The sequence below is a fragment of the Populus euphratica genome, unplaced genomic scaffold (genome assembly GCF_000495115.2).
Source record: "Populus euphratica unplaced genomic scaffold, PopEup_1.0 scaffold1.1, whole genome shotgun sequence".
NCBI lineage: Eukaryota > Viridiplantae > Streptophyta > Magnoliopsida > Malpighiales > Salicaceae > Populus > Populus euphratica.
This window is the reverse complement of record NW_011499845.1, coordinates 2,162,221-2,184,151: the sequence shown is the minus strand read 5'-3', so window position 1 is coordinate 2,184,151 and position 21,931 is coordinate 2,162,221. Positions and strand designations below refer to the sequence as shown.

Sequence of the window (21,931 nt, the reverse complement as noted above, 5' to 3'; positions counted from 1 at the left end):
CCATGTTCCAATCTCCTCTCCTGCATTACGTTTCTTCGAATATTATCAGCTCAGATAGCAACAATTCCAGATGAACTCTTGACCTACGCAAGGACACGTTACTTGTGCAGAGACCTCGAATTTAAGAGATACTCTAAGACATGATCAAGTAAGGAAATATTCCTCGGACATCACAAGATGCTCACATGTAAATATAAAAAGCAAATCATCTATACCTGTTCTGAATAAATATAATATTGAAAACCTTGAAGATTTAACTTCAACAAATATTTGAATTTACTCTCTATAAGTTAATTTTATAATATAAATTTCATGTTTTTAAAGTTTATAAAATTAATTAAAATATATACAAACTAATTCGAGTATTTATTAATATAAAAAATAATATTAAAGTAAAAGAATTAAAATAAAAAAAGAAAAGGAAAAATCAAAGTGATCCCTTTTCATATTACAGTAATTCACCCCTTTCCTTCACACGTCACTGTTTGACCGCTGTACATGTAGCATGTACTACCAAAACAGACCACACTCATGAATTTACTACCAAACAGGCCAACTGGTTCCCCACGAACAGACACCTATGATTTTACCAACGCAATAACACAAACCCCGAGGTTCTCAGTGACCTGAATCATTGTTTTATATTTTAAAATTGTTTTAAAAAAAATTAAAATTGTTTTATTATATTTTTTAAAATTAATATTTTTAAAACATTTTAAAATAATTTTAAAAATAATTTTTATAAAATACAAAATATTAATTTAATATATTTTAATTAAAAAAACATTTTGAAAAAACTACAACCATTATTACAAACAGTTTCTATAAGATTCTTCGCCCAACTATTCCCCTATCGGTTCTAGCGAGTACCGAGCATCCACATCTCCAAGTCCACTCCATTTCATGGCTCAGTGTCTCTTTCTCGATGAAAACCTTGCCGGAGCCTAACACTTTTCCATCATAACTCACCTGAATCTGCCTTTTTATCAGACACACAGAAGTTCTGTTAAGGTATTTTACTTTTAGTATAATAACTTCCTTTCCTTTTACATACCTCTCTCTTTTTCTTTCATGTTTGTTGAGACAACCCTCTGCTCTGTCTTCCTTTCTGATATAAAACTGATACTGACAAGGGGTTTTGACTGGTTCAAGCTTGAGTGTTTCTTAGATTTCATTTTGGGGTTGAAAAGAGGAGACTTTTTTTGCAACATTTCTCTCTAGGGAATGATTGCTAGAATGATAAAAAGGTGGATTCCCCCTTAATTTTTCCAGTGAGAAAAAAAAAGAAGAAGAAGAAAAGGGGGTTGTAAATTTTGTTGCTTAACTACTTACCACAGAAGTCTCATACTCAACATCATATATTAATTGCCGATTAATTTACCGTATCATGGATTTATAACCAGGAAAAGAGAGCGAAAGTCACTACTCACTAATGGGAGTGTAAATAATCACGTTTCTTTCCCTGTTTTTTTTTCCCCTTTTAATTTTCTATTTCGTAGAACAAGAATCCTTGAGGTAAAAGCGAGAAACTATTGCATGGAGCTGGTTCATTCCACCAAACTAATCACACTCGCTTGGTTTACCACTCCCACCAAACTAAACTAATCACACTCGCTTGGTTTACCACTCCAAACAGTTATAAACCGTAGGGTCCATTGCATCAACCAGTTAAAACTGTGCTGGACCAACGAGCGAACTAGTCCTTGTAAAAATTTCTCAGGTGAAAGCAAGTAGGCATTATTTTGATCACCCTGGCTTGAAATGATAGCACTAGACTTGGACTGAACTCTGTCATGGCTATATTAAATAATTGATGGTATGGCAATACGAAGGATAAAAAATTAGCACCAAAAACAATAATGATGCCATGGCACTGCCAATCTTACCGTTTCTTTTCTTTTCTTTTCTGTTTTGTTTTGTTTTTTGCTCTTAAAGTGACAAGTGTAAAACTTTTAACTCTCTCCAGTCTTGGTTTTGCAGAGGTGAGAACCATTAGACAAAATGCAGATGCTTATTGACCTATTTTGTAGGACTCGTCATTCCCCACTGGTTTAGCCAAGTGGAAAACGGGGGAGCCTGGGATGAGCTGTTGAGGCTCACATCTATAGTTTGAATCCTCATTTATGCAGCCTCGATTATTGCATTGTGGCTCAAAGGACTGTTCACTCACTTGGAATTTACTGGTAAAAGCTTGTTGCATCAAATCTAAATTACTAGATAAAGAAAAGCTACTTTGGTGGAATTTCATGTAGTTCATGAACATTAATTGGTTTCAAGTTTGAATGTATCTCATTTAAGTTTTTTTTTTTTTAATGTATCTCCTTGAGTATATGTTGATGCTGTCATTTTCTTTCAGCTAACTCAGGGTTTGCTGAAGAGAATTAGCTTCTTCGCTGATTAACAATGAAGAGAAAGCGTTTACATCAGTCCAAGCATTCATTTAATGCACACCGTATGTTTTACCTCCTTAATTCCCTTACTCTCTCTTTTTGTTTATTTCTAATGTTATCCTTAACTTTACTTAGGAGCGAGCCCCGATACTGCGGAGCTTAAGTTTTTGTTATTCTGAGCAAGGAGTCCATGCTAAATATAGGTTCATGTATTATCATAAATCGTTGGCCTGTGGAAGTTATATAAGCATTTATGTGTTTTTTGGATTAGCTAAATTGTCAGTGCCGCATAATGTTTGAGCCAAGATGGGACAATCATAAAAGACAAATTGATGGTGTGAACCATCAAATTCAGATTTTTTTTAATCTTAAAAATCATTTGTCCTTACTATTTATGCAGTGAGGAAATCTGCGCGTTTGATTGTTAAGAATATTCTGATTTAAGTTGCTGAAACCTGGATGTTTTCATTTTTCAAATGGCTATGGATTCCCGAAATATTTTTTGCAATTGTATATGCACCACGTGTTGTGATAACTATCTTTTTAATATGGTTTTGCAATTGTATATGCATCACATGTTGTGATAACTATCTTTTTAATATGGTTCTATTGATGCTCTATTCGCTTAGCTTTTGAGGCCTTATGCTGTGGCTCTTGGCAAAACGTGGAGCTTATACAAATCAGGGATGGGGCTATGACTCTGCATTTTGTAGATAACCATCATAGAATTGATGAGAAGGGTCCTTTCTCAAACATTCGAGTGAAGTCAAGGAAAGCTACTTTATCTGATTGCACCTGCTTTCTGAGGCCTGGTATTGATGTTTGTGTGCTTTCATCTTCTGAGCACGCAAAGAATACTGGGGAAGGAAATTCAGAACCTGTAAGTGACCTTTTCATGTTGCTGCATTACTGAAGGCTCTGTAAATATGAGAGGACTATAGATGGTGTACATTTATCACAATCATGCTTATCGAGTGTTTTCAACCATTTGCATTTCTTTAGAACAGCACAAGACTTAACCATGATTGAAAAAAGGTCTCATGGCTTAATAAATGCACATCATAATGCACAAAACATTGAATTACTTCCTCTAATATCCCTGTCACCCACAGAATACATGATAATTTTCCTGCTTGAAAGAGCTTCCCATTAAATTTTGCAGCAGTTAAATTTCAAAAGTTATGATGTTCATATTTAATGTTGTTTTTCATATGCTTTTTCCTATGTAGGTGTGGGTTGATGCTAAGATAAGTTCTATCAAGCGAAAACCTCATGTATCTCACTGCTCATGTCAATTTTTTGTTAACCTCTATGTTAACCAAGGCCCTCTTGGTTCAGAGAGAGCCAGGCTTAGTAAAGAAACTGTAGCAGTAGGAATCAATGAAATTTCTGTTCTTCAGAAACTTGACAATGATCCATGTGAAGCAGGCAACAATCAGCAAGAAGCTCAGTTCTACCGTTGGGAATTTTGTGAGGACTGTTCTTTAGTACAAAGAAGCAAACTCTTTTTGGGGAGGTTTTCAGCTGACCTGACATGGCTGCTTGTAGCATCAGTTCTGAAGCAAGTTGAATTTGATGTAAGGTCAGTCCAAAATAAAATTGTCTACCAAATTTCGGGTGGTGAGAATGAGCACTGTTCATTAAAATCTAATAATCACATAAATTGTGTAACTTTCAAAGTGAAAGACAGTATTTCAACCCCATTTGTGGTCCAATTGGTTCCCACTGATGCTTGTAGTGAAGTAGGCCATATTAGAGACACCAATGGGACCGAACAATCACCATGCTATGATGTTATGAGTTTGCGGCGGTCAAAGCGTCAAAATATACAACCTGAGCGCTTCCTAGCCTGTGGTGCTCCTGCAGAGACAGAAATTGGCTGGGTAAGATCCCTGCCATACACGCCACTGAAATGGAAGGCAGAAGAAGAAGAAGAAGAAGAATTGCACTTACCACTGGCATACCTGTTTGGGACACATGCTGGTGCAAGTTGTGCAGAAGAGCAAACTTGCAACGAAGTGGGAGTTAGTTCTCCTAAACTAGAACTCTTGGAAGGTATCCCTGTTTCCAGAACCAAGACTTGTTTGAAGGAGATTAAATCAAATCTGGTTAACAGAAGAGAGCACCAAACTGAGCCTGGAGAGGTTCGAGCAGGCATGGCTAAGAGAAGAGAACGCCAAAAGTCAACCATGGCTGACCAAATAGTACACCAAACTCGACTCAGGGATGCTGAGTCAGGCATGGCTAACAGAAAAAAGCATGGAACTCAAATTAGGGAGGTTAAATTAGGCGGGGCTAACAGAAGAGAACACCAGGATCAACTTGCTATTGTTCCTGTGCATACTGAAGATGTTCTGGTAACCTTTGAACAATTTGATTCCCCAGTGAAGACTCCTGAACACTATTCACAAGCGTTTATTGAATTTCCGATTAGTTATTACAGAAAAACGAGTTCTCCTGCTGCACACAGGAAGAATGATCTTGATGAAGATTTGATGTTTGGAAATGGATGGGGTGGAAAATTTTCTACTAAGAAAGTTCAAAGAGCAAGATACCGATCCACACATTTAAAGCAGGATAATTCCTGTGCGCCAATGACTTACAAGCGGACAGCCTTAAGTGCTGGCGCGTACAATAAACTAATAAGTTCTTATATGAAGAAAATTGATGCCACAATCAAGTCAAAGGAGGTACCACGCATTATTGACCAGTGGGAAGAGTTTAAAGCAAAACATAGCTCAGATCAGAAGGAGAAAATGGAACCATCTTCAGTTAAGGATGATGGAGAAAGCTCAGAAACTGAAATGTTGTGGAGAGAGATGGAACTATGCCTCGCATCAGCATATATACTTGAAGATAATGAGGTAGAACTGTTAATTTGATTTGATTCTTTTTTGTACAGGTGTGTTAATTCATATTAGTTGTACCGTTTTTTTTTTCTTCATTACCGTTTCTGATTGGCTCAAGGATTTGCAGGCTCTACTTTCCACTCAGACTACACAGAAAAATTGCCAGCACGAATTCAAACTGGATGAAGAAATTGGGATATTATGCCAAATATGTGGCTTTGTGAAAACTGAAATAAAATATGTTTCAGCACCATTTGTAAGTCAAATTTTTAAACCCATGATGCCAATGTTTTCAATGTGGCTGCTGTACCTCGTTTATTAGCCCTCTGGATAGACGAGTGAGTATGAAGGAGAGGCACTTAGTAGTTATAATTAGGTATCCTACTGCTTGTGTAATGTATACTAAATTTCATCTCATTGCATTTTGGTTGGTCTTTGACTGTAGTCTCCTAGGTGGGGTTTTAATGGCAGGTTCCAACTTCTGTTGTTCAGTTTCAACCATTTTGTATGGGAGTATCTAATGCTATTGTTTCAAACAGAATCCTGATTATACTATGTGCGTTTAAATTTCTCTAGATGGAACACAAAGGCTGGACTGCAGAAAGTAAGCCACAGAATGAAGAGGATTCGGAGGTTAAAACTGATGAAGATGAGGGCTCGAGTCTTTTTGGCAATCATACTTCAGGTGAAGATGTGCCTGTATCAGAAGTGAATGACAATGTTTGGGACTTGATCCCTGAGCTTAGACCGAAATTACACATGCACCAGAAAAAGGCTTTTGAGTTTCTATGGAAGAACACTGCTGGATCCTTGGTACCGGCACATATGGAAAAAACATCTAAGAAGATAGGTGGTTGTGTTGTCTCTCATACTCCTGGAGCTGGAAAAACATTTCTCATCATTGCATTCCTTGTCAGCTACTTGAAGTTGTTTCCAGGAAAACGGCCTCTGGTCCTTGCTCCAAAGACAACTCTCTATACCTGGTACAAGGAATTTATCAAGTGGGAAATCCCTGTTCCGGTTCATCTTATCAATGGCACCAGATCTTCTAGAGTCTTCAAGCAGACTCCAGCAGTGCTTCGAGGATCAGGTCCAAGGCCCAGCCAGGATGTTGTGCATATTTTGGATTGCCTGGAGAAAATGCAAAAGTGGCATGCCCACCCAAGTGTGCTTGTCATGGGCTATCCCTCATTTCTGACATTGATGAGAGAAGACTCAAAGTACAACCACAGAAAATATATGGCTAAAGTGCTGCGAGAGAGTCCTGGAATGTTGATACTTGATGAAGGACACAATCCCAGGAGTACAAAATCCAGGTTGAGGAAGGTTTTGATGAAAGTGGAAACAGATTTGAGAATATTGCTTTCAGGTACTTTGTTTCAGAATAATTTTTGTGAATATTTCAACACCCTTTCCCTAGCAAGACCAATGTTTATCAAAGAAGTTCTGAAGGCATTAGACCCGAAGTTTAAGAGGAAAAAGAAAGGGGCACAGAAAGCACGTCATTTGCTGGAATCTCGTGCCAGAAAATTCTTCATAGATAACATTGCAAGCAAAATTAATTCGGATGAGGCTGAAGAGAAAATGCAAGGTTTGAATATGCTGAGAAACATGACTAATGGGTTCATTGACGTGTATGAAGGCACAGCTTCTGACACCCTTCCTGGTCTACAGATTTACACCATATTAATGAATCCAACAGATATTCAACATCAGATTTTGGTGAAACTCCATAAAATAATGGAAAAATGCCCTGGATACCCCCTGGAAGTAGAGCTTTTGATAACTCTTGCTTCAATACATCCTTCATTGGTCAATTCTTCTGTCTGTGTTAAAAAAATTTATAATCTGGAGGAACTGATGGAACTTGAGAAGTTAAGATTTGATTGTAAGAAAGGGTCCAAGGTGATGTTTGTGTTGAATCTTGTGTATCGTGTAGTCAAGAACGAGAAGGTTCTGATCTTTTGCCACAACATTGCACCCATTAAATTATTCATTGAATTGTTTGAGAATATCTTTAGATGGCAGCAGGGTAAAGAAATTCTGGTTCTTACAGGGGAACTAGAGCTGTTTGAACGAGGAAGAGTGATGGATAAGTTTGAGGAATTGGGAGGGCCTTCAAGGGTTCTACTTGCATCAATTACAGCTTGTGCCGAGGGAATAAGTTTGACAGCAGCTTCACGTGTAATTCTTTTGGACTCGGAGTGGAATCCTTCCAAGACAAAGCAGGCCATTGCACGAGCTTTTCGGCCTGGCCAACAGAAGATGGTTTATGTGTATCAGCTTCTGGCAACAGGCACAGTTGAAGAGGACAAGTATCGTAGGACAGCATGGAAGGAATGGGTCTCACGCATGATATTTAGTGAGGAATTTGTGGAGGACCCTTCTCGTTGGCAAGCAGAAAAGATTGAGGATGATGTATTAAGGGAGATAGTAGAGGAGGACCGGGTGAAGTCATTCCATATGATAATGAAGAACGAGAAGGCTTCAACAAGTTGATGGTAGACTACCTTCCTTAAAGAGTAAGAAATTTCCTGGTTTTGTTACAGTTTCCTCGTTTTTTTTTTTTTGGTCTTTCTCTAGCTTAATCATTATATCTGTTTTTCATTTTATATTATCAGGGCTTCAATATTGCTTATGTTTCTCTGTGGTTCCAGAGGTTCAAGTAATTGCTGCAGTGGAGCTGACGGCAAATATAATAACTTGCTGAACCATGTCTTTGCCATTCAGAATAAGCTCTATGCCCAAGTTGTTCAAGCGGTTTCTTTGTCAGCAGGATAATATATCTTAATGCTGTTTAGCTTAACGAACTGGTTTAGTTTTCTGTCATTTCATTTCCAATGCTGTTAGATTATCATTCAAAATCACATTCCTAATTGCATTGGGAAAACTTTGTTCAAAACCTTATGCGTACATACATGTTAAGTCTTGACATGCTAGGTTAAAGAATCTGGTGCTTTGAAACCTGCCCGCACTGACGACATCATGATAACTCATTTTAGCTTGAAATGCAAGTACCTGAATCATCTGATCAATTTCTCTGTTTTGATGTTTCATGGGATCATATTTTACATGGAACATGGTTATTTTAATAATTGAGATACTTCTTATAGTCAATAATGATATTTATAGCTTGTTTTGCATCAGTAATCTACTTGCATACTTGTCGTTTATGTTTTATCTTCTGAGGCAAACCCATAAAGTTGTCTCGATCATCACCTTTTTTTTTATATGAATCCAATGATTACTTTCTTTGGATAATCATGTAGAACTGTTTACTGGAAAGCCTCATTTATTATTATTATTATTATTATTATTATTCTATTTTTTACCACTATTTTTGTGAGTAGCACAGTATCAACTATTAAGAATCAATTTCAGTCCTCTCCTGAAATTGTAACAGGAAGTTGAATCCACAATTCTTTTCGCTGCCTTTTGGGCCTGGCCTTACGTTTTGGGCTACATATAATTAACTGGATCGGGGTTTCCTGCCTTTTGAGATTATAATCCATGGGCATCATGCCGACAGTAATCCTTTTGGTCCAAAAGAGGCCCACTTGCCTATTCAACATCAGCCTTTTTTCATTTGTGAGCTGAGTGCATCGCTTGAACGGAGCTTCCTTCATCCAAAGTCACCGGACAAAGGCATGGCAGATGCTTCAATTATGTGGGTATCCATTTCTTGGCCAGAACGGGAGTTTGACTGGAACTTGACCGTGATTGGAGAAAGCTCCCGCTACCATTACTTGTAAACATGTTTGTGCTTAATTATATTCGTGGTCAAATTTCCACTCTTTATATTGTTGAGATGCATATGCAAGGTGATTGGTGGAAATTATCCACACTAATTGAGTAAAAAAGGTGAGTGGCTAACATGTATTAATATACCACTAATTCAGTAGTTGGAGATGGTATACAGTCATGTTCGTAAGCTTTTGCATATATATAGAATTTCATTAAAAAAAAAAAAACCATAGCCTCGTCCGGGCGCATGGTTCCCCGACATTATACAGACAGATAAGGAACGAATGAAAAGGTAAGTTGCAATATTAAAACGAGAAACCGAGTTGTTCTCGGCATAACAATGTGCATCACTAGCGGACACCACACTACAGTTTTGATTTTGCAGTCTTCGAGAAGTCTTTTGCGGAGGTTGAATTGGTGACTCTTCTTAAGAGGGATACGTATCTTATAGTGGTGTTAAGTAGCAAAACCATGGGTTGGATTCGATGGATATACCACCATCAACTTGCAAAACTGTTGGCCTCTCAAAGTTGACCTCAACCATGAACTGTTAGAAGCATCTATCAGCCGAACATCCACGGTATGTCCCAAGTTGACAAAAATAAAACAAGCATCAATTGCAACTTGGTCCTGAAAATTTATAACTTCAATTCGACTCTCACATATAATCCACGCCAGATTAATTTCCTTGACTAAGAATTCCATGGATCCTTTTTTTTTTCTTTTTTTAGTATATTGGGTTAATGAGGCAACTTGGTTGCTATTCACAGTCTTGTTTGTATCTGACATAGGGAAGTTGTTGATTCATGCCCCCACGGCTAGCCTACTTGTAATCTCTATCTTATTTATTTCTTGGTGTTTTTCCAAGTCTATTCGTTATGTTGACAATCTTGAGTGAATGTTTTTTGGCCACTGTATACACTGCACGGCTTTCAATTGGCATTGGTTTCCGAAGAGTTGCAGGTGATTCCCTTTTCTTTTTTCCTTGAAATTTCTCCTTTGTGGGAAGGTTTATAGCATGTACTTGACACAGCGTATTTTTATTTTGAAAAGCAATTTTTAATGGAAGGTCAATTCATGAAAAATAAATAATTTTTTGATATTTGATAATATCATAAAAAATAAATGGTAAAGTATTTTTTAGTTTTATTTAAGTTTATCAAAAGAATGGGGAATGGGTTTGACATATAAAAATTTAAATGATGAAATTAAAAAAAAAAATTATTTTAAATGAAAAAATAACAATCTAAAGAATAAAAAATAAAATATGAAAAATAAAAAAAAAATAAATTAAAAATAATAATTTCATAGACTATTTTAAATAAAATAGATAGCATCTAAAGAATAAAAAAAATATGAAAAAAAAATTAAAAATAATAATTTGATAGACTATTTTAAATAAAATAGATAGCAATTAAAAGAATAGAGATAATATATATATATATATATATATAAATTCTCAATTAAAAAGAGAATAAGAGAAAAATAAATAAATAAAAATAAGGAATGGAGTTGGAAAAAAAATCAAATTTCAAGGGATAAAATAAAAAAATATCAAAATAATATATATATATATATAGCAACCAAAAAATTAAAGATTAAATTTGATATAATTAAAAAATATCATGATTTTTTTTATTTTTTCATAACTTCAAGAAATGTATTCTACTCAAAATAAAAGAAACTTTTTTCTTAAAAATAAAGGAATTTTTTTTTAACTGTAAAATATTTTTTATATATCAACTCTTTTTTTTTTATGGTAAACAAACATTAAAAAATAAATAGAAAGTAGTTTCCAGACATGGCAAAAAAGTTTGGATACAGTTACAAGGTTTCTTTTTTATTTTATTGGATTGAGAACTGTGCTCCGAAAATTACACATGGATTATTCCACGGCTAGCCGCTCTCCAGACATCCTCTAACAAAACACGAATACAACCAACATGGCTCTCTATATATTTAGTGGTGTATCGAAGTATTGTTGTTTGTCTTAAGGGAAAAATAAAGACACGAGGAATGAAAATATATTTGGTTATTGCAATAGAGACAAAATCAAGTTTGAGGGATCTAGAAGACAAGACTATGTTATATATATATATATATATATATATATATATATTCCTTTAAACATCTCATAATTTAAATATTTAAATATCAATCCACATAACTTAATTTTCATCATTACATCTGAAAACTAGAAAATATGAAATTACAAATCATAAAGGAAGAAAAAGAGAAATATAACAAGAGAGAGGTCGTAATATTTTATCAATTTAATAATTTGTAACAATTACAAAAAGAATAAATTAGAGTAAATTATTTTTTTATTGAATGACAAGCAATGAATATCATTATTAAAAAATAATATAATAATTAAAACATAAATAATATATAAAAATAAAAATTGATCATATTATGAAAAAACAAATTCAATGACCAAAAGGTATGGATTGAATGTTAACAAAAAAAATATACATTTGTGATGAAATTATTATCTTGCATTTTCAACTATTTTTTATTTCAGTTTTGTGTTGGTATATATATTAATTTTATTTGATATATGATTTATTTATAATTATTTATTTTATTATTAAATATATTTAAAGGAATAAATTATTGATTGACTCGGTCATAATATTTTTAACTATGATATCATTTTAACAATGAATTATCTCTTTTAAGATGATTATAAATCATTTTTTAACATTTATATAACAAGCGAATAGATGGTTTTAAACTAGTTTTAAGAAATAACATGCATTATAAACTAAAATAAAATAAAAATAATGATCTCCATTCTACTTCCCTGGCAAGAACATTGCATCGCAAACACTGGGTTAATTCCGTGGCGGTAGGTGCAAAGACAAGTGGAGTTGCGCCAGTTCCACAACTGCCAGCACCCAGTTCCAAACCGAGGAGTCCACAGAATAGATTCTGCAACTATAGCATTACACGAGAGGTTGTTTAGCATCCAAGGAAACAAATCCATAGAATAAAAGCTCGTGACCCACGAATCAATTATGCTCTCTCTCCAGGCATCGCATGCATAGGGCAGTCCCTCGATACAAGAAGAACCATCTCAGATCGATTGCCTTCTATGAGAAGCATCTTCAATCATATATCTTCCAACTCTCTTTGCTCTCTCCACATTTGCGAGGATAGCTTGCCGTGTCGCGGCAGTTTTTATTTTTTTGATTAGAATATATTAAAATAATATTTTTATTTTATTTTTAATATTACTACATCAAAATCATAAAAAAATGCTATAAAAATTAATTTTAAATAAAAAAATATTAAATTTAAAGCAAATAAAATATTTAAATCGCAAAGTCGAACACCCTTAAATTTAAAGCAAATGAAATATTTAAATCGCAAAGTCGAACACCCTTCAACTAGGTAGAAAACCACTGGTTATAGACTTAAAAAATTATTATAAAGTTAAATTACAAATTCTAACCTTATAACTTATTTATAGTAACCCATGCCACATTTATTTTCCAGAAGAGTTATTTTTAATTTATTTTTATAATTAAATATTTTTTTAAGAAAAATGAATAACAGCTCAGAATTAAAAATCGACCTTTCAAGTTATTTCAAACATGCTCTCAATATTCTAATGCCGTCCACTTATCGATGATCATTCCTTTTTTGGGGTCAACAGTACTGTACATAACGCTATCAGTGGGAGTTGTAAGCTATCACCCAATCGCTGGCAAGGGCGGTCAGTTGGAAAGCATCTAGCTTTAATTAAGGCTCGATTACATGGAAACTTTAAACTTAAGGTCTTCCAGTGAGAGCGCAAAGTCGTTGTTGTCGTTCTTTTCCTGTCTTCCATAAACCGAAGAGCTGGTCCCGACTTGAAAACAATCGAGTTGATTAATGGAAGTTGGTACGAATGGGAAAGAAATAAGGGGGAAAGGACAACAAAGTGGAGATAGAAAGTTGTCCGAAGATTAAACTACACGGTAATACCTCAACTAGCTAGCCACTGGAGTAGAAAGATGATTAAATTGATAATGGAACTATATAAATCCCCAAGTTGGATGGCCGAAGTTATCGAAATACCCCTGCGCATAGCCGGCGAAAATAATTGCAGTAAATAGATTTATTAATTAATGGAAAATAAATAGCTACCCCCGAACTCGATCCACTTGTCCCATTTTTCTAGAAGCTTCACATAAATGTATCATCCACTAACAGCTTCGTAGCTTGGAATTGCCCTTAAAAAAGTGTTTTTAAAAATCACAGTGTAAAAATCCCACATAAATGTCTATAATAAATGACGGCAATAGCGTCTAGTCGGTGGTTGAAATTATGTAATAAGCTCCCAGATCTCGAGACAGTGTTGCTCTTTAACCTACGGAGAATTCCAGTGACCAATCCTGTCAGTTAAATATCGTGTCCCTCGTAGCAAATAATTGCTAATACTAAAATTCCAAAGTTGCATTTTCAATGACAATATTAAAAAAGCTGACATAATAATTAATTATAGGATTAACGGTTAAGCTTTTAAAATTAACACGCCTTTGACATATGTGTTTATCTTGGCCGCTAAGGTTTGATGTCATATCATTTAAGGTAGTGAAAAAACAATTTTTTTTTTTTTTTCATGATTTCAGTTATTTCATTGATGTCATATCAGTTAAGGTAGTGAAAAAACAATTTTTGTTTTTTTTTTCATGATTTCAGTTATTTCAGGTATTTACAATAAGGGTGTTCAAGAGTATTTTGTGCACGATAAAACAAAATTCCTTGAACTTCCTTTCTCGTCTGGTTTCCCTTTCTTCTTTGCCGCTCTCTCGGCAGAAAATTAGTCTCCTGTACGTGCAGTGTGTTAATATATTGTATACACCCATGACATGCATTTAATGTCACAGAAAAATAAACAGACCTCATTATTCACCTCACCGTGTCATCAAAACAACACAGTTTGCTTCAGTCCTCTGATCAGCTGCCTTCATTTTACCTACATTTTCTTAATTACTCTGTTATTTAGGCAAGATACATACAGCAATGCTTCATGCATAACGTTAATTGGTATCTAATTGTTTGTGAGCAAAATCGATTGATGTAGGAGTAGCTGTATAACACGCTTTCCCGTTCCTTACCAGTAATTTATTTTCGAAAAACAAACAACCAGTTTGGGTTCCTTTCCGAAGCATATAATTTATTTTCCGGCGCGTCTTTTCTGCTTTTGAATTCAAACTAAAATTCAGATTTGTTGCCGAGTTGCATTCAACTTAATTGTACTTTGAAAACGGAAATTCTTATTCGACGACGGCGAAGAACTTTTTTGTCGTGGATGACGACTAGGATGACGAAATATCAATCTAGTTGCAGGCACACGCCAGCTGGGTATGAGAATTATGGGTGCTATGTATATTGATGAATGATATTTATAAAAAGAAATGTATTAAAATACTTTTTACATTTTTTTATTTTTAATATTATAATATCAAAATCATCATAAAATACTAAAAAAAGCATTAATTTAATATTTTTTAAGCTGAAATTATTGTAAAAAACTTCTAAAAATAGAAACATAAAGCTGCGACAAACACCACTTTGTCACAATTCTACCTCTAAAATTTCCTAGGAGGATAATGTATACAAACATTTCGTAAGAATTTTCAGAAGCGGCATCTCACTAGAGATATCTCTCTTTTATTTGAAATTTTACTTGATTTAAACCGGTAGCATCTATTTATAGGCAGTGAATTTTTACAAGGACCTCGCTTGGTATAAAAGTGAATTATTACAGTTGCAGCTTCGATATGGTTAGTGATGAATGACTCTGATCAGTAGCCAAATATAGGAGGCTTTTTCATCCAAATTAAGTTTGAATTTTTTTTCAAGATTTCCCGTGCATTTATAAATATAATTTTGGACCTTTGGTACTTTTTCAACCCTTCCCTAAAAATTTGCAAATATAGGTTCCCCTCTTACATAGTTTTAATTCATACCTGGCTTTGATTGTGGAACAAGTTTGGTAATTTGTGCTCCGAAAATAATTTGTTGAATAATACTCAAAGCCCCAAATCCTTCAATTTCTACATATATATATATATATATATATATATATATATAAGTAAATGCATGTTAATTTTTTGTTGTTAGTGTCCATAAAATAAATAAGCGGATTTAATAAAATCTACAGCGATAGGTGATCAATCTGATCACCACAGCAGATCTGGGACCAACTTGATCATGTCTTGTATGCAACGGTAAACAATTTCATTTTCAAATGGATAATAAAAATTGAACATGTAACTGTCAACGAGTCGAAGATTTTCGAGAAATCCGTTCTCCATGTTGCCGTATGGGTTATCGATAAGAGCCCACTTGATACCATTTTTTATTTTCTATTTTCAGAAAACCAAAAATATTTTATATTTGTTAATTCTTATTTTATAAAAGTTATCTGCGTGTTTATTTAACTAGGTCTTTTCGTACATACCTAATCTAACAAACATGAAAACATATTATTAATTAAAAAATATCAATAATCTAATAATGACAATTAAATGATGAAATCACAACAACAATATTCATAGTACTAATGGCTTATAATAATTATTGATACAATGTTAAAAGTTATAAAATAATTATATCAATACTGAATTTATAATGATCATAAGTCATAACTTTATTAATAAATAATGACAATGGTAGTGAGTAATAATAAGATGACAGAAATGATCTGTGATAATATGATAATAGCGAGGGTATAAGTAATTTTTTTGTAACGGCTTTGAAAATAATATTTGTGATAATGTTGATAGATTTTATGGTAATGTTAATAATATTAAAAAAGTGATAATAGTAAAAAAGATAAAATAAAAATATCAAGATTTGCAAAGAAAAAGGCTTCTACTATTCAAGTAGGGTGCCGTTTTATGAAAAAAAACAAATTCCAGTAAGTGGGCTGTGCAAGTAAGAAATAAGCATTAATTAAATTAATTAGACAAAACAATACATGTCATATATATAATCATGCTATCAACACAGATTATATATATATATATATATATATATATATATAAAGATTCTAATACGCATACTAATTAAATAGTAGATTTATGTTTAAATTAAAATAAAAAAATTCATTTATTTATTGAAATTATTTAAATAATAAAATTTTTATTGTTATTAAAAATAAATTATAACAATTTATATTATTGAAACAGTTGAAAAGTTAAAAAATTAATTATAATATTAACAAGAACTAATTTTCACATTACAAGCGTTTATTTATTCCTGTAAATCTATAACAAAACTTGAATATTGTGGTCATAAAACAAATGTTTTTTTACTTTAAAAAATTTGTTTACGATCTATTGAAAAGATATTGAAAAAATTGATTAGATTTTTTCTTTTATGGGCTGGATAAATTAAATAGCGTGTTAGATTGAAAGAAATAATTTTCATAAACCAAATCCAAGCTAGATTTAACCTAGCAAAGAATAATTTCATAACAAAACTTGAATATTATGGTCATAAAACAAATACCTTTTGACTTTAAAAAACTTGTTTAGGATTTGTTGAAAAAATATTGGAAAAATTCATCAGATTATTTTTTTACAAGATCTTTTACGGGCTGACAAAATATATTAACTAAGATTTCTTAAAAAATATTAGGATAAAGTTCTTTAGATGGTTTTGGATTTCACCATACAATAAAAAAATATTTTCATCAATACTATATATAAAAAAAAATCAATGTAGAATAGAGTTTTTTAGATGATTTTAAATTTCACTAAAATTTATTGACTAAGATTTTTCAAGATTATTTGTTCATTTACCGTGTTAAATCTTGACAATACAATCTAATATGGATCACTTAATCCCTGACAATACAATGTACGTCTGTATATATATGAGCTGAATGTTTCTCTTGAAGAATCATATCTAATTAAACGAAATATCTAACTAAAAAGATCGTGAAACCCCCAGTTCGATGAACAAGACAAGCTAAGTATGGATCACTTTAATTCCCCACATATATACATAGACACACACACACGCATGCCAAATCTTGGGATTGTAGTCTTATAGCAAGGCACCTAGGAGTTTACAATCTTTATCACCCATCTATAGATCAGGGCTTGGTTTGATAAAGGGATTGAAACTCCACTGTAATTTCATTGAAAAAACATTTTTTAAAAAATGTTTTTTGAAATAGAATAGCGGGTTGTGCACTAGCATGGCAATTAGCAAGCTTGAAATTCAAAAACTATAGTGTGTACGTATATATATGTACCAGTCACCTACCTAGCAAATGACATGAACAAAATGGCATTATAGTAGTTTTAAATTAAATAATGGAATAATCTACCCAAATTAAGTCCAAAGAAGTTGCAAGTTGAGTATCAACTTGCATAGCCTGCTTGGTAATATCACCCTTAAAATATTTCTCATACCAAACTAAATCTCTTCCATAAAACATCAAACTAATCCAAGTGGACAACAATTTCCTTCTCTAGCTATGCATATATATCTCCATGAATGTATCTTAAGCCTAACCGATCACCGAAAAAAGATAGTCAAAAGGTTTAAGATGCCTGCATCAATACAGCTCCAAAGAGCAGCAGCCACCAGCACCACAACTACCCGTACTGGCTATAAACAACCACAAACCACCGTGAACACATGGAGGGTCCCACTGGCATGGGACACTCCGGTACCAGACTACGTTTCTTGCCACCACACACGCACTCCGGGGCCCAACCAGTGTTGCTCCGTGGTGGTTCAGACCATCAATGCACCAGTTCCCACCGTTTGGTCTGTCGTCCGTCGTTTTGATAACCCTCAAGCTTACAAACATTTCGTCAAGAGCTGCCATGTCATCGACGGAGACGGGAACGTTGGCTCCCTCAGGGAGGTTCACGTGGTGTCTGGCCTCCCTGCAGCATCAAGCACGGAGAGGCTTGAAATTCTTGACGATGAACAACATGTTTTGAGCTTCAGTGTGGTCGGTGGCGTTCACAGGCTAAATAATTACAGGTCTGTGACCACGCTTCACGCATCGCCCAATGGGAATGGGACAGTTGTCGTCGAATCATACGTTGTGGATGTACCCCCTGGCAATACCAAAGAGGACACGTGTAGTTTTGTCGACACAATTGTACGGTGCAATTTACAATCCTTGGCTCAGATTGCTGAGAAGAAGGCACGGAATAACCAGACATCAGTAACATCGTGAGTATCTGTATTGATCGAGTCTTTGTCCCGATTTGGATAGATTGATGATCACCATGGAATCTTGATCGATGCCCTCGCCAGAAATTTCACAGATCGGTGGGCGATGGTATCTTTTGATTCTGTACATGTCAACTTTGTTTCCTTTCGAGATAACCACTGCTACTCCATGAGCACATAATCACGGTGAGTCAGGAAAAGTTGTATGGCCTTTGAAATGCCCCTTAATTTTTGTTATCTCGTTATTTGAGCCACTGAAATTAAATATTTTTATTCTTCTGGGAACTAAAGAAGATCAATAGTTGTGCGAGTATAGTAGTCACTAGTTTACTTGATCTTTCGATTTTTCCCTTTGTATTTGTTTTCTTTCTTTCAAGAAATATTCTGTAATGTTAAGAGCGTTGGGTCTATGTTCGTATCAACCCCAGTTTGTACGAATATTTCCTTGGACATATAAAATAAAATCACCAAGCTGTCTATTAATTAGTAATTAACAGAATACATTTCTATATGTTTTGTGTGTGATAATTATGAATAAGAAATTATTTAAGATATCTTCGCTCTCATGGCAATGGTATATAAGCATTGCTCAATGAGTCTAACTCTCATGTGTTTTTTGAAAAAAAATTATGAGTGAATTTCTGCTGGGCACCATTGATTTATTAGCTAGCTAGCTACTAGCAATTTACCAAAATGCAAATAATTGCTCACTGGAACGTATGCCAACCCGATGATAAACAGAAACGTCGAACTATGGATCTCGTGCTGCAGCCATAATTACAGTCTAATACACAGACACCTTTGGCATTGCATTTAAATTTTTTGAAATTTTTTAGTTTTAAATTAATTTTTTTATTGATTTTTTATCATTTACATATAAAAATAAAAGATATTATTTTAATATATTAAAATATAAATATAAATAGTAATCTTTTAACTATACTTCTAAACAGATTTGGTATATCTAAACCATTTATATATATATATATATATATATATTATTTTAAAAATTATTTTTAATATCATTATATTAAAAAAATTAAATATATGAAAAATAATTTTTAAATAATCTTTTTTAATAGGTTCGTTTGGCACACTTGCAAACAGTGTTCAAGGTGTTAAAGACTTAAAGGTGGTTTCCAACTTTATATTTGCTTCACGTTGATGATTTAGCATGCTTTATTTCAACGACAAGGAGATGCAAAGGATAGCTAGTTGCCTAGTTGTAATTGGGATGTAAAAGTATGATGTACGACAATGTTCCTTTTTCTCAATTCTTGATCCTGGAGCCGAGAATACACTGTCAACAATTGATTTGGTAATCAGCGTAATTAGTATACATGCTAGCCGCAGGGCTCCTTACAGTTTGCTGGGACAAATTAGGAAATTAGTTCACAAAAATCAAAGAGTATTTTCGTACTTTAGTACTTTAAAGAAACCAATAAAACAATATAGTATAAAAAAATTTAAAATTATAAATATTATACATGACTCTTTTTAATTCTAATAGTAGATTTATTCAATATATAATAAAAAGAAAAGGAGAAATAAAAAACTTTTTAGATACATAGATAATTTGATGATGGCACTATTATTATAGTTAAAAATATATCTATGAAATGAATCCAATAACACCAAGAAACATTAGAAATGATGGCCAGAGTGCTACGAGCCTTTCAAATGTGTCTAAACTTATTTTTCTTCAAATAGTCTGGATAACACACTCTAATTATAGTTGATAATATTTTTTAATGTTGTAGAATTCATCTCATCAAGGTGTTTTCAATGATATTGGTAATGTCATTATTAGAATTTTAATATGCCTTCAAGATCTTTTATTTTACATTTTTCTTGCTTGTTTCTTTTCAAGAGTTATAAGGAAGAGAGAGGAGAGGGGAAAATAATGAAACCAAAGAAAAAACTCGAAGCCACACCAAAGTTCTGATAATGACAACATTAGTATTGTTGAAAAGATCTCGACGAGAAGAATCTAACAATATAAAAAAATGTCACTAGCAATGACCGGAATATGTCACACAAGTCGTTCGAAAATGAATGAGTCTCATCATATTTGTTGACTAAATGCTACCTTGCTATATATTTTCATGTGCTATGTTATTTTATCTATTTTTCCAAGTGTTAAAGTACTAAAAAAAACTCCAAAATCAAAACGATTAACAAATTAACGTAGGAGCAAAAAGTTTTAATGAAGGGCATGATTTACCTTGTTATTCTTCTGAAGCGTAACAAAGTGAAACTCTAATTATATGGCTCAACCAGTTAACTAGTTTCTAATGATCAGTAAAACCAGTTGATCGGTTTAAAAAATAATAAGGAAAATGTCAAGATCGCTGGGATGAGGAGGTCTTAACAAAGTTTTTGATATATAAAGATTTAACGGTTCGTGTAGTGACACAGTAACTATTATAGGAAAAAATATCTTTAGAAACTCCTGATAAAATTCAAGTGCGATCTAACCGTCAAATAAAAAAGTTATAGCATTTTTTAGCAGTTTTTTTGGTCTGGTGCGACTAAATCTTTCCTTAAGTCTAAACGTGTTTTATTGGTCCATAAATACATTTGTTGGCCTATCTACATAATCTATCTAGAATAGATCCTCATTTAATTAAAGCATGCTCAAATCTGTTTGTTCAAAATTACTTGTTATCGCAAGCCCGATTACATCATTGATATTGAAAAATAAAAAACAACTATTGTATGAACAATATCTTTTTAAGATTTTGATCAAAGTATATAAGTTGAACAAAAAATATATATCTTGAATCATGAAACATATTTGGTGTAAAATATTCATTAAATTATAGTTTGTCTAAGATGATCAACCAGTTCATATAACTAGATCTAACTGATGATTGGTTGAGCCAGAAATATTATCTTATAATGCTTCAGAAACATGATCTTTATTAAATATTACTATTCTAAATATGACTAACTATCTTGTCGCGTTTAAGAATATTAACATTCAGTAAATGTCACATTTTTGTAGTGTGCTAAGGTATAATTGTGTTTTTTTATTGAATTTTTTTCTAAATAGTGATATTCTGATAAAAAAAAATTAAAAAACTTTGCTAATTTTAAAAAATATATATACAGTAAGGACTTGGCAGTGGTATTTATTTTTTCTTTGAAAGTTCTCATCCATTCAAGCTAGAAATTGCAAAGAAATCTCAACATTTCAACCTGTGCTCTTGTTGAAAAAACCCTAGCTAGGAGTTCTCGAATCGCTCATGTTTTGGATGGAGAGCTTGGATACAAAGTTGGAGAACTGTCCTTTGCGATTGGGGAATCAACAGGTGCTGTACCAAGTTGATTTTAATTATACAAAACATTTTATTGGATGCGGAGGCAACTTGTAGTTTTTGCTACCTTTTATTTTCCCTCTCTATGTACAAATGTTGTCTGCTCTCTTATTTGTTCGGCAAGTTGGTATGCAAGTGGGCAAGCAGGCCTTTATTTTTTTTATTTTTTTATTTACGTGGGGTGTCCGGGCCAGCTTACGCGCACCACGACTAATCCCCACGGCCCACTGAACATCCTGCAAGTTCAATGAGCAGGTAAGGCACCACGAGAATAACAAACGTGCATAATAAAATTCGAACCTAGATGCAGAGGAAGGGAACAAACCCCTTCCACCACTAAACCAGAACCTCAATTGCAAGCATGCCTTTATTGAACCCCAGCAGCACTAGCCTGTTCACGTCACGAACAAATCAAAGGCACCCGTGTACA

The 21,931-nt window shown here is 33.5% G+C and overlaps 2 protein-coding genes across 9 annotated transcripts; both read left to right on the top strand.

Moving 5' to 3' along the window:
• Positions 1 to 824: 824 nt before the first annotated feature.
• On the top strand, positions 825 to 8,356 carry LOC105110267 (SNF2 domain-containing protein CLASSY 1-like). Of its 7 annotated transcripts, XM_011005645.1 has the most exons (9): positions 825 to 1,011; positions 1,967 to 2,183; positions 2,366 to 2,452; positions 3,020 to 3,270; positions 3,620 to 3,972; positions 4,129 to 5,254; positions 5,367 to 5,495; positions 5,816 to 7,761; positions 7,861 to 8,356. In XM_011005645.1, exons 3-8 carry the CDS (start codon positions 2,404 to 2,406, stop codon positions 7,736 to 7,738), a joined length of 3,831 nt encoding a protein of 1,276 aa, XP_011003947.1. In that variant the 5' UTR covers positions 825 to 1,011; positions 1,967 to 2,183; positions 2,366 to 2,403; the 3' UTR covers positions 7,739 to 7,761; positions 7,861 to 8,356. The 7 variants fall into 7 exon arrangements, with proteins under 7 accessions (XP_011003947.1, XP_011003664.1, XP_011003800.1 ...); XM_011005362.1 differs by having other exon boundaries at positions 1,981 to 2,183; positions 3,620 to 5,254; XM_011005498.1 differs by having other exon boundaries at positions 1,981 to 2,183; positions 2,357 to 2,452; positions 3,620 to 5,254.
• A 9,016-nt stretch (positions 8,357 to 17,372) lies between these two features.
• Positions 17,373 to 18,480, top strand: LOC105110129 (abscisic acid receptor PYL4-like). Of its 2 annotated transcripts, none has more exons than XM_011005176.1 (2): positions 17,373 to 18,242; positions 18,278 to 18,480. In XM_011005176.1, the coding sequence occupies exon 1, from the start codon at positions 17,469 to 17,471 to the stop codon at positions 18,183 to 18,185; it is 717 nt and encodes a 238-aa protein (XP_011003478.1). In that variant the 5' UTR covers positions 17,373 to 17,468; the 3' UTR covers positions 18,186 to 18,242; positions 18,278 to 18,480. The 2 variants fall into 2 exon arrangements, with proteins under 2 accessions (XP_011003478.1, XP_011003404.1); XM_011005102.1 differs by having other exon boundaries at positions 17,373 to 18,235; positions 18,271 to 18,471.
• Positions 18,481 to 21,931: the final 3,451 nt, after the last annotated feature.